Here is a 13,135-nt window from a genome sequence, read left to right as displayed (position 1 = left end):
TAAATGAGCAGAGTACTGGATTTGGACTCCATACCAGTATCAGTACTGATGTGTTCCTCTTCTGGGTGATGCTAACAAGCTTCTGAGATGATGGTACACACAATACCTCTGTGTGTGTGTGTGTGTGTGTGTGTGTGTGTGTGTGTGTGTGTGTGTACCTGTCCCCCGAGCTGCTTCATCAGTGGCTGTAGATCGCTGAAGAGTGTGTATCCCTGCTGGAAGAAGCTCAGATTGGAGTTCATGAAGGACAGCATCTGAAAAATAAAACACAACCATAGACACACTTTTTTAACTCGAATCACAATTATCTCCAAATCATTTTAAATCACAGAGTCAGTCAAGAACTTATTATGATATTAATCTGTTAATTTATTACCACTTAGTTCATACCGATTTGAGAATCTCCAGTCTTTTCTTGGACTGAAGAACGTTGATCTGAAACACACAAGATGCTTTCGTTGATATGACCCCATGTGACTTTGTGTGTGCCTGCGTGACCTCACGTGACCTCACTGACCTGTAGTACGTAGTCGAGGGCGATGTGGCGGAAGCACTTCCGGGTGGTGGTGAGGATGTTGGTGGCCTCGTCCACCTCGTGCGGTTTGGTCCGGGGAACCTGAGCGTTTTTCACCAACGCCACATCCTTCTCCTCACTCGCTTTATCAAACTGCTTCTTCACCTCCTTAAACTTCCTCAGATCCCTGACACGGAAAAACATCCACAGGGCATTGAACTCACACTCTCTCGCTCTTCTCATGCAACCGGGCGACTGATAAAAACAACATCACTCACTCTTTTACGAAGGTCTGAAGCTGAGATCTGACAGATCGCTGGGCCTGGTCAAATAAAATCTAGGAGGAAAATAAAGAGCAGTGTGTTCTGTATCCATCATCACAGTACACACACATCGATACCACACGAGCATTGATACCACACGAGCATTGATACCACACACGCATTGATACCACACACGCATTGATACCACACACGCATTGATACCACATACACATTGATACCACACACGCATCGATACCACACACGCATCGATACCACATACGCATCGATACCACACATGCATCGACACCACACACACATCGATACCACACGAGCATCGATACCACACACGCATCGATACCACACGCATCGATACCACACAGATCGATGGTTGGATTTTGTCCATCGATGTCGACAAGGACCGAAGTTTTCCATTTTTATGCCTCCATTATGGAGAAGTGGAGCGGCGTTCCTATGTACGCGCAAATGTCCAACAATTGTCCCTATGCGGGCACGAAATGTGCGACCACAATGTGGGCATACCGGTCGATTCCTGTGTTGGGGTATGGGCCTTTGGCTTCCGGCTTGTTTTCTGGCTTGGCGCTTCCTTCTTGCTTCGTCGATTCTTTTTTCTTTGTAGGCTGCGGTTCCTCGTTTCACGTCTCTACGCCAGGTGTTCTGACCTTGTGCAATAATTTCCCAGTTGTTATGATCGATGTTGAGATCCTTCATGTTCATTTTCAGAGTGTCCTTGAAGCGTTTCTTCTGTCCACTGCGAGATCGTAATCCAGCTACAAGTTCGCCGTATAGGATGTGTTTGGGAAGGTGCGTATCCGACATTCTGCTGACGTGACCGGCCCAGCGCAGCTGAATTTGTTCCAGCATTGTGAAGATGCTGGGTAGTTTTGTTCACATCAGAACTTCAGTGTCTGGGATTCTGTCCTGCCATTTGATGGCGAGTATACGTCGAAGGCAATTGAGGTGGAAGTGATTCAATTTCTTGGCGTGCCATTGGTAAGACAGTCCAAGTTTCCGAGCCATAGAGCATCGAGGATAAAACGATGGCCTTGTACATACAGAGCTTCACAGAGAGGTTAACTCCACGTGGATTCCAAACTGATGACCTTAGACGTCCGAAAGCGCAGCTGGCTTTTGAAATCCGGAAGTTCACTTCATCATCAATTAGCACATGCCGAGAAACGGTGCTTCCGAGATAGGTGAACTTGTCAACGGCAGATAGAAGTCGGTTGTTAACCCGCAACACAGGTTCTTTGTAGGGCGCGCCTGGAGCAGGTTGATGCTTCACAACTGTTTTGTCGGTGCTGATGGTCAGTCCGAAGTTGTCGCAGGTGGTGGAGAACAAGTCCAGGCTTCTTTGCATGTCCATCGCGGCGGTGGTATTGAGGGCACAGTCGTCGGCAAACAGCAGTTCACACACATATTGAAAGGTAACCTTGGTCACCGCTTGAAGCCTTCGCAGATTGAACAGTTTACTGTCAGTGCGGTATCGAAGTTCAATGCCAGGGTCCTCGTCCCTGTATGCATCCCACAACATGGCGGAGAACATGAGACTAAAGAGTGTTAGAGCACATCCTTGAATACATCCTTGTTTGATTCCGGTTGTGACTGAAAAAGGGTCTGATGTGACGCCATTGTCGATGACGCGGGCAAACATGATGTTGTGAAATCTTCGGATGATGCGAATAAATTTGTCCGGGCAGCCATGTTTTCACATAATTGTCCACAGACCTTCTCTGTTCACAGTGTCGAATGCCTTCGTGAGATCGATAAATGCAGTATATAAACTGACGTTCTGCTCCTGACATTTTTCTTGCAATTGACGAACAGCGATCATGTCCACGGTGCTCAGCTCTTTGCGGAAGCCGCATTGTGTTTGCAGCAGAAGACCTGATTCCAAATGGGTGGTAAGATGGTTAAGAAGAATCCTTGCTAAAATTTTACCGGCGATAATCAGAAGTGAGATTCCTCTGTGATTGTCACAAATTTGACGATTTCCTTTCTTCTTGTATAAGTGGACGATGGTTGCGTCTTTAAAATCCTGAGGAATCCGTCCTTGCATCCAGATTTCTTGAAACAAGAGAGTCAGTTGCTGGAGAAGTTGAGCGCCGTCACGTTTGTATATCTCTGCAGGAATCGCATAGGAGCCTGGCGCCTTTCCATTTGATAGCTGGTTGAGTGCTTTTTGAGTTTCTTCCATGGAAGGGAGGAGATCCAAGGAATTGTTCATGTCCACCTGTGGCAGCCTGTCCAATGCATCCACAGTGATAACCGATGGTTGGTTGAGCTTGTTGGAAGTGTTCGACCCACCGATGTAGTATTTGTGACTTTTCTGGGATGAGAGTTGACCGGTCAGCACCGAGAAGGGGTGATGTGCCTATAGGTTGAGGTCCATAAAGGGTTTTGATGGCATCGAAAAATTTCTTTGTTTCTCCACGATCGGCGAAGCCTTGGATTTCTTCTGCTTTCTCCAGTAGCCAGGAATTCTCCATCTGTTGCAATTTACATTGCACTTCACGGTGAATATCATGGAAAGCGTTCTTCCATGCAGCTGATTTGTCCAATTGAAAGGCTTTGTAGAACTGGTGTTTCCTGTCAAGTAGTTTGGCAATATCCTCATTATTTTCGTCAAACTATTCCTGGTGCACACGTTTCTTTGGTCCGAGAGCGTCGGTAGCAGTTGAATAGAGTGTCACGAAGAGTCGAACGTGTTCATTAATGTTGCCATTTTGGGCTGGCATAGCATTTATGTGTTTAGTTTGTTCTCGAAAAGTGATAGAGAGTTGTCATCATTCAATTTGTTAATGTTCAAGAGCTTGAACACCTTTTTCCCTTGTGGGTGTCTTGGCACCTTGACCTGAAGATTCATTTTTGAGATCAAAAGTCGATGGTCCGTCCCACATTCAGCTCCGCTCATTGCCTTTGTTACGTGAACGTCCCGTCTGTCGCTGCGTCTGATGATAATGTAATCCAGGAGGTGCCAGTGGTGGGACCTTGGAGTTCTTTAGCCACCAACGCAGTTCCCCTGGCGGGTCTGCTGCTTCTTGTGTCATCTAATAGAGAATGGATATTCCAAGCCCCAATCATGATCAGAACTGCTTTTTTTTGTATATATGCTTTTGTATCGTTTTTCGACCACAGGACTACATCCCCAACAACCGCGGTGAGCTGAAGGGTGGTGAAGCAGACAATGTTTGGGGCACCTTTTCTAGCCCCGTCCTCAGGCATGGAGGTGAGCAGTGTGATCCTAAAGAGGGCTGCTCAGACGATCAGGATGCTACCGAACTCCGCTGCTGCTTTGGGTCCAGCGAAGAGCGACCAATGTCCTGAGCCGCCTGCGTGGAGGTCCGCGACTACGGCTGCCAGTGTGTCCACACCTACCGCTTTGCCGCTCGCCAATTGCCGCGGGACTTTATCATTACGACACAAAAATGGAACTCGACTTGCGCATGAATTGGATTAAAGTGAGGAAGACTTGCGCAGCATCAGCCTCACACTCACTTCCTGGTGATCGCCATAATCCAGTGGCACGACAGAGTCAAGACGACTGAAAATGGCTCCGGGAGCAGTGGTTGACCAGGATTTCCTTTGTAAAGCATCCTGCTCTATGCGTACCACGAACACATCTCTGTACTGCCTGAGAGATTGTTGGGTCAATAGTGACCTCATCCGCTCCTCCAGCTAAAACAGACAGTACATGCTGGGACAGGTATATCCAAGAAAGAATCACCATGAGCCGAGGCCCACCAGCTACCCTCACCTGATTTAGCCCGCCTGTCAAGCGGTTTACCGGGGTGTGTCTGCTATGCATGTCACAGCTACTAGGAGCCACAGGTGAGAGCTGAGTACATGTGTACAGGCCAATAAAAACAAGAGAACTCACACTGGATCCGACAGTCCCGTTAAGACTGGTGAGTCCTCAGACATGCACCCCATACACCCCCACACACACATCGATACCACACACACATCGATACTACACACGACGATAACACACACAACGATAACACATACATCGATAACACACACACAAGGAAAGGTAATGAAGAAAACACACTCACTGTGTGGTAGTTATTCATCTCCTGCAGCGTCTCAGCAAAAGCAGCTAAACTGGACTGAAATGGAGACAATATTAATGGTGCTGTGCACAGACTGTAAATAAATCAGTGTTAATGTGGCGGCTGTGGAAGATAAAGTTCAGTCATTTATACTGATTGTGTTTTATTCCTCTGACTCGTCCACCACTACACGATGCTGATGAACTTCTAGCATGTTAGTACACAGAGGGCACACGTCTTCACTACGAATGAGACACCAGGGGGTGCTCTGTGTGTGTGTGTGTGTGTGTGTGTTGTACCGTGGTTCTTACCCCGATGACGTCGTCTCTGCTGGACTGGAGCGCTAAATCTCGGATCCCGCTAATGAACTGTCTGTTGGCGTGACTGTAAACTCGACCGGCGTCTATCATCCCGATACTCAGCTTAACTAACTGTAACACACACACACACACACACACACACACACAAATATCAAACACACCTGAACTACTGAAAAATACTACATAACTACAGATCTCATGTGCACACTTTATGACTTCATGACTATGAGTCCAGTGTTATTAATTCATATGTAAAATGTTTAACTGTAGTGGTATCACGTTCACAGGAAGAGTTGAGTCATAACTGACTGAGCTGCTATTCACTATCTAGCTGGAATTATCCATCATTTTAATCAAAGTAATGTAAGTATAAGTAGCTAATGTAATGTATTAACTGAAAATATAAACAGTAGTCAACATTTACACTCAACACTATTTTCTAAGGAAAATATCGCTGCTCTCCATGATGTTCCTCTAACTCTGATACCTGCAGTAAGATACACATCTGAATGGAGAAGAAAGGAGAGACTGGCTAAACCTTAACACGGTACTGCTAATGGTCTCTCAGGTCATACAGTCAATAAATTATTATGAAATGGGGCGAGTGTTCCCCGCCTTGGTTTATACCGTCACATCTTTCACATCATTAACCACGCCCTTTTATTTATCACCAATAACTCCTATAAAACACATTTATCATAATGAACAACACTATTCCTGGGAATAACTTGTGAAGATGTAACTTAATATAAAAGTTTACCCTGTCCTTTTCAGTAAGGTATGGACATGGGAGTGGGCGGGGTTAAAAACTGTACTGCAGCCAGCCACTAGAGGGCCTCAAAGATACTTCTGGATACTTTCTCTTCTGAATCCGTATTACGACGTCCACCGTTATATACAGTCATGGGTCTAGATGCTGTTGAAAAACCCGGACGCTTCTACTCATGAAAACTCCGGTGACCTCGGAGGTGTGAACTCCACACAGGCGATTTTAATCATCTGACCATGGAGCTCAGAAAATGCATGTAAGCAGCTGCGTAACCCGACTCTGAATACCAGGAACTTTCACCACGTAAATACTGAAGCAAGTTTTGGTCTTAAGTCATTGATCTGGAAAACTCCTCAGTTCATCATCGTTATATTGATATCAAAGGTGAGAAGCTACACGAATTGTGTTTATATCTAAGTGAAGGAGCTAGTGTTAACACACAGTGAAGTTAAATCCTGAAAGAGAAGCTGCTGAGGTTTAATTAAGATTAAAATGCTCAGTAATGAGAACTGATACAGAAAAAACAAACAGCTTTAACAGGTAAACAATTAAAAATATATAATTTAACATCAACACTCACCTTGTCCAGTTTGGACTCCAGTTCGCCGACATCCCCTTCTACGTCTTCTACAGCAGCCCTGCACATCATCATCATTAAAGCATCACCATCATCATATTCATCATCACCTTCATCATATTCATCATCATCATCATCATCATATTCATCATCACCTTCACCTTCATCATATTCATCACCATCATCATATTCATCATCACCTTCATCATATTCATCATCATCATCATCATCATCACCTTCACCTTCATCATATTCATCACCATCATCATCATCATCATATTCATCATCACCTTCACCATCATAATATTCATCACCATCATCATCATATTCATCATCACCTTCACCTTCATCATCATCATCATCATATTCATCATCACCTTCATCATATTCATCATCATCATCATCATCATCATGATATTCATCATCACCTTCACCTTCATCATATTCATCATCATCATCATCATATTCATCATCACCTTCATCATATTCATCATCATCATCATCATATTCATCATCACCTTCATCATATTCATCATCATCATCATCATCATCATATTCATCATCACCTTCACCTTCATCATATTCATCACCATCATCATATTCATCACCATCATCATCATATTCATCATCACCTTCACCATCATAATATTCATCACCATCATCATCATATTCATCAGCACCTTCACCATCATCATATTCATCATCATCATCATCATCATCATATTCATCATCACCTTCACCTTCATCATATTCACCATCATCATATTCATCATCACCTTCATCATATTCATCTTCATCATCATCATATTCATCATCACCTTCACCTTCATCATATTCATCACCATCATCATATTCATCACCATCATCATCATATTCATCACCATCATCATCATTATCATATTCATCATCATCATATTCATCACCATCATCATCATATTCATCACCATCATCATATTCATCACCATCATCATATTCATCATCACCTTCATCATCATTATCATATTCATCATATTCATCACCATCATCATATTCATCATCACCTTCATCATCATTATCATATTCATCATCATCATATTCATCATCATCATCATCACCTTCACCATATTCATCATCATCATATTCATCATCACCTTCATCATATTCATCATCATCACCATATTCATCATCATCATCATCATCATCATCATCACCTTCACCATCATATTCATCACCATCATCATCATCACCATCATCACCACCATCATCATATTCATCATCACCATCATTACATCATCATATTCATCATCATCATCATATTCATCATCACCTTCATCACATCACCATATTCATCATCATCACCACCATCATCACCTTCATCATCATCATATTCATCACCTTCATCACCATCATCATATTCATCATCACCATCATTACATCTACATCATCACCATATTCATCATCACCATCATCATCACCACCATCATCATATTCATCATCACCATCATTACATCATATTCATCATCATCATCATATTCATCATCACCTTCATCACATCACCATATTCATCATCATCACCACCATCATCACCTTCATCACCATCATCATATTCATCATCACCTTCATCATCACCTTCATCATCTTCATCACCTTCATCATCATCATATTCATCATCACCACCACCACGAGCATCACCATCAACATCATCATCATTACCATCATCACAATCCTCCTCCTCTTCCTCATCATTGAAGTGTTTCAGTAATCTAATTACATTATATTACTGTTACACTAAAATTTTAAGAAAATAACACTCAAGATCCAACCAATCAGAAACGAGGATTTTCCATAGCCAAGACATAACAGTAAATAAACCTATTTTATGATATTAATCAGCTGGTTTTACCTCATCCTTCAGCTGCACTTAAAAATACTTAATAACACAGGATTTAAAAAAAACAAAGAAAAACAGTATAGTGAATTGAGACACAAAGATCACCAATGACAGTTTCTTTTCTGTCTTTCTGTCTATACTCCATACATAAATACATCAGTGTATACAGCACACACTGCAACACTCTCTCATACTGATGTATGCTCATAAAAGCAACAAAACAAGGAAATAAAATTATAAAAGTAATAGCACATTTGGTCTGTGTTTAACTTTTCCACTTTCAGTATCTGCTGATGTTCTAAGAGTCTTCTCATTTCTAATTCACTTGCTAAACATCAGCACCTTCCTGTTTTCTTCCACCTGAAGTGCAGAACCATCACAAAATATGAATATTAAGCAACCTGACCCCCTGTTAACCCACAGCACCATCAGACGCCACCAGACTCCTGCAGGACACCATTAAATCCCATTAGACCTCCATTAACCGTGTTTGTAATCAATCACAGCTCACCTGTTAAACCATTACAGAAAAAATACAACACAACAACTAACTACCACAGACCATGTATCTTTTTTTTTAACAATAAGGGAATACATTAAATAAATAAATAAATAAATAAATAAGTCATATTTACACATGATGCAAGGCAACAAAGGCCATTTATTCACTCCATGACAAAATAATCCTCTGAATTATGACTAAGATTCAGAAACACACACATCACTGCAGGAAATAAGAGTCAGATATATATTATTATATATGATTATATTATATTGTGCAGTTATATTATATGATATATTATTAGATGACAGTATAACTAAGAGAAGGGTAAGAATAAGCCGCAGTGTGCGCGCGGACAGTCATTTACACCTACCGGAAACGGGGTGAGTCTTTCAGACACTCCTCAAAATCCACCTTCATTATCATTATTATTTATTATTTACTACTACTAAATTATTTTATTATTATTTATTATTATTATTGCTGGATGGCTGCAGGAGGAGAGAGATGGGACAAGCAGCGGATTGTGATGCAGAGACCACAGAATAATAATAAGAGCAGAGATCCGGGGCTGTGACGTCACGCCAATACCGGAAGTGAGCTCGTCCATTCATTTCAGTCAAACCGATTTATTTTTCCACTTATTCGATTCTTGTTATTTATTACCTGTTTGACTTTAACATGGGTTAAATTATAATCTTTAAAAATCTGAAATGTCTGTGTTTTAAACGTTTTAACTTGTATTTTCCGTTCGCTGATTGTAGTTCAGTCACGATGTAAAAACTACATATCCCATAAACACCTACTTTCCATCCTCGATAGCGTTAGCATGAGGCTAATCTTCAGTGGCTAGCATTACTGTAGCAGCAGTGTTTATTGTGATTTTACAAACATAAAACCAAAATTAGTTTGAATTCCAAAAAAATCATCTTTAGCTTTATACAGAATGCCCGAATAACTGTTACCTCAGGTTTCACTTTACACTATTAGCTGTTACCTCAGATTAGCACAGCTCAAATATTAGTCCTCTCAGATTTCCCTTACCTCAGACAAATATCTGTTTCCTTATTTTATTAATAACCTCAGATTTAAGAGAAAACTGCATTTTATCCACAGCAGTGTTTTTTTATTGAACAACTTGTATATATAAAACAATATTTTTTAAATTTAGGAAAAGTGCATAAATTAGAAAACTGAAATAAACATTATCACTGACTAATTTGCAAACAAAAACCCATAAAGTAAGGCACAGGAACACTGACCATTACTCCACCCCAAACAAACACACACGGGTATAAATACACAAACTAATCAAGGGGCAAACTGACACATTAGGGAGACAAAACATGACTCAATACAAAAAACGTAAACAAACAGACAAAACAGAAGTTTACACCGTAGCACTGCGAGCTGTTGTGTGTGTCGAGAGCCTCAGCATGCAGTGCTCAGGGGAAATACGGGACAAACATTTATTTACAGTCACAGGACACACACAATAAGGCAGCTAGGTCGTAAGGTGTTGCTGGTGAAACCTGCGATAGCTATATTTAGCTATTTCACATCAGATGTAAATATCAGATGTAATACCAGATGTAAATATCAGGAAATTCTGACCCATCATCTCATTCATCTTTTGATCTCAAACCCAAAAGTATTCAGTGTATTGTGAAAAAAGTGAATGTTTTTTGCTGTTCCAATCATTTCAGAAGGGATTGTATATAGAACTGAACTGGACACTTTTTCCCACCTGTGTGACTGAGTTAGTCTTTGCAGGTGTATGACTGTAATATACAACCTATAATGACTGACAGTTAGTCTTTGCAGATGTGTGACTGTCCTATACGACCTGGAATGACTGACAGTTGGTGTTTTGAATTATGATATTTTAAGTGATACCTGAAAGACCTTCCCCCATCTCTCATCTCGGCTCGAACATCCAGAAGGAAACATGGAAAATGTTTTGAGATTGTTCGTGAAATCAAACTTATCACTTTGTGATTAACTTAGCTACATTAGACACATATGAGGGATGCCTCTGAAAATTTAATCAGAAAATAGTAAATATATATGTATATATATAAATATATAAATATATCTATATATATAAAACATATAAAACAAATATATATATATATATATATATATATATATATATATATATATATATATATATAAAACAAAGGCAAAGGTTTTGACTGAAAAAGAAAAAAAATCCTCTTTAAAAAAGTGCTTTTTAAGAAAAGAACAAATTTTTTTTTTTTTTACAAAGTTGATCTCCACTTGGCCACACATTCAGTGTAATGCTACCAATTTTTTGATTGTTAACCTCACGGTTCATTGTTAACAGTGTAAAATCTAACTGGAAGCCATGTTTTTTTTTTTTTTTTTAAGTAATTAAGCCAACAGCAGACTTACAGTTCCTGGGAAACGGTTATCGGATCTTAGCTCCGCCCCTTTCTATAAATATGCCCAAAGTAGTGTGAGAGGATAGCAAGAGGGGGTACTATGACCAAATTTCATGTCTCCATGACTTATGATTTGGACCACAGGATTTGTTCTATGGCAAAAGTAAGATGAAGAAATCCTAAGACGAAGTCCTACCAATTATAATAGTGTCGTTAATAATTGGGGCCAAAAGCAGCAGCTTCAATCAGCCAGCTGTGTTCCAATAAGAACAGTGACTAAAGTGGCTTCTGTGTTTAGATCAGTGGTAAAAAAAAAAAAAAACAAAAAAAAAAAAAAAAAAAAAAAACAGTAGTGTGCTGCTTGAGCATTTGTACTAAATGGGGGGAAAAAGGGGTGGGTGGGGCAGACTCAGAGCTTTTTTATTACCTGTATGGCTGTTTTACGGACAACTATATAACAGAATTTTATTTTAAAGCTTTTTTAAATGTTATATTCCCTTCTTTCCCTTCTTTCAATTCGATAGCTATTCACTTCAAGCAAAACCCATCCTGTACTAATAGTCTTGTGTTCACAAAATAAAATTCTCTCTAGAACATATTTGTCCCTCCCCCAGGGGTGTGTGTTGCAGTACAGTAGCAGCTCATTAGAAGTAAACATTGACTGCGTTTACATGGACAGCAGTAATCTAATTTTTTACCTTACTGAGTAAGATAATAATGTGATTAAGGTGTTTACATGAGTCGCTTTTAGAATACTCCTGTCATGTTCCCGTTTTACATGTTATAGATCATAATTAGATTAACAGCCCGTGTCATTACGTCACCGCGCCATGCCGTCCGACGTCCCTCCAGAATTTCACATACAGTCCATCCTCGTTATGCTACCATATACAGTTTTGGGCGTTTTTATAAAAAAAATTTTAACGAACGCTTTAAGTGCAGTTAATTATTAGTCATGCTGTACCTGCAAATAGACAGCTGCTTGAAGCCGTGGGCTGCGTCCCAAACCGTGTACCTACTGTCTATATGGTAGCCGAGATGCATGTATTTTTCCCCACTACAGGCCTATAGTAGGTAAGATTGCGTTTTGGGACGCAGCCGAACTCTCTTGTTCACCATAAAACTGCCGTGTGTGATCGTGTCCTGTCGCAAAATGCGGTGAAAACTCCCACACGACGTTAATAATGTGATTAAGGTGTTTACATGTCTGTAATACAGTATGTAACACAGTATCTTCGCGTGGAGTAAATGATAATAATGCTAATGCTACAAGGTGGGTTTAATTCAAACTTCTTTATTAAATAATTCCTCACCAATCATAATCAAGAGTAGAACTGTTCAGTCTGTAAACATACTGAAATGAATAAATGAATTCACTTCATTTAAACTCACGGTTGCCAGATATCACTAGAAAAGTCAACTCCAGTTTCCACATTTTGATTTAATCCCCCAAAATATAATATTATCAGCAGACATGGCAACAATCACCTTCACTCCCTCTGACACGTGCAAATCCAGCTTCAGATCTTCACCAGGTTTTATATGAACTGGTGATGTCAACGCTGAGGAGAAAAAACACTGAAGATCTTAACTGGATGTAAATGTGATATAACACATTAAACCTAAATCAGTAAGAGTTTATAAGTTATAGATCAGGTAAAGACACTTACGCTCGATACTGAGACGCACATCATTAACATCTCTGCCATCACACTCACACGTGTATGTGTTCCTCTTACTGAAATCAGCTGCAGTGATGGTGAGGGTGAGATCTCCCTTCAGGTACCGATCATGGGACATTTGAAATCCCTCCTTTAATGACCTGCAGGATGTCTGATCACA

At 40.4% G+C, this 13,135-nt stretch overlaps 1 protein-coding gene across 1 annotated transcript in view; it reads right to left on the bottom strand.

Annotated features, from left to right (window-relative positions):
* acap2a (ArfGAP with coiled-coil, ankyrin repeat and PH domains 2a) overlaps positions 1–9,537 on the bottom strand; it is a 24,459-nt gene extending 14,922 nt beyond the window's left edge. Inside the window, exons 1-8 of the mRNA XM_017471020.3 lie at positions 9,262–9,537; positions 6,520–6,577; positions 5,162–5,281; positions 4,854–4,907; positions 793–851; positions 518–701; positions 391–435; positions 159–254 (exon numbers count right to left, since the gene is read on the bottom strand). Of these exons, the coding sequence (XP_017326509.1) occupies positions 159–254; positions 391–435; positions 518–701; positions 793–851; positions 4,854–4,907; positions 5,162–5,281; positions 6,520–6,577; positions 9,262–9,314 (669 nt within the window). The 5' untranslated portion in view covers positions 9,315–9,537. The remainder of the gene's footprint in view (positions 1–158; positions 255–390; positions 436–517; positions 702–792; positions 852–4,853; positions 4,908–5,161; positions 5,282–6,519; positions 6,578–9,261) is intronic.
* Between the last annotated feature and the right edge of the window lie 3,598 nt (positions 9,538–13,135).

Source organism: Ictalurus punctatus, chromosome 7 (assembly GCF_001660625.3).
Source record: "Ictalurus punctatus breed USDA103 chromosome 7, Coco_2.0, whole genome shotgun sequence".
NCBI lineage: Eukaryota > Metazoa > Chordata > Actinopteri > Siluriformes > Ictaluridae > Ictalurus > Ictalurus punctatus.
This window is presented reverse-complemented; position numbering and strand designations above follow the sequence as displayed.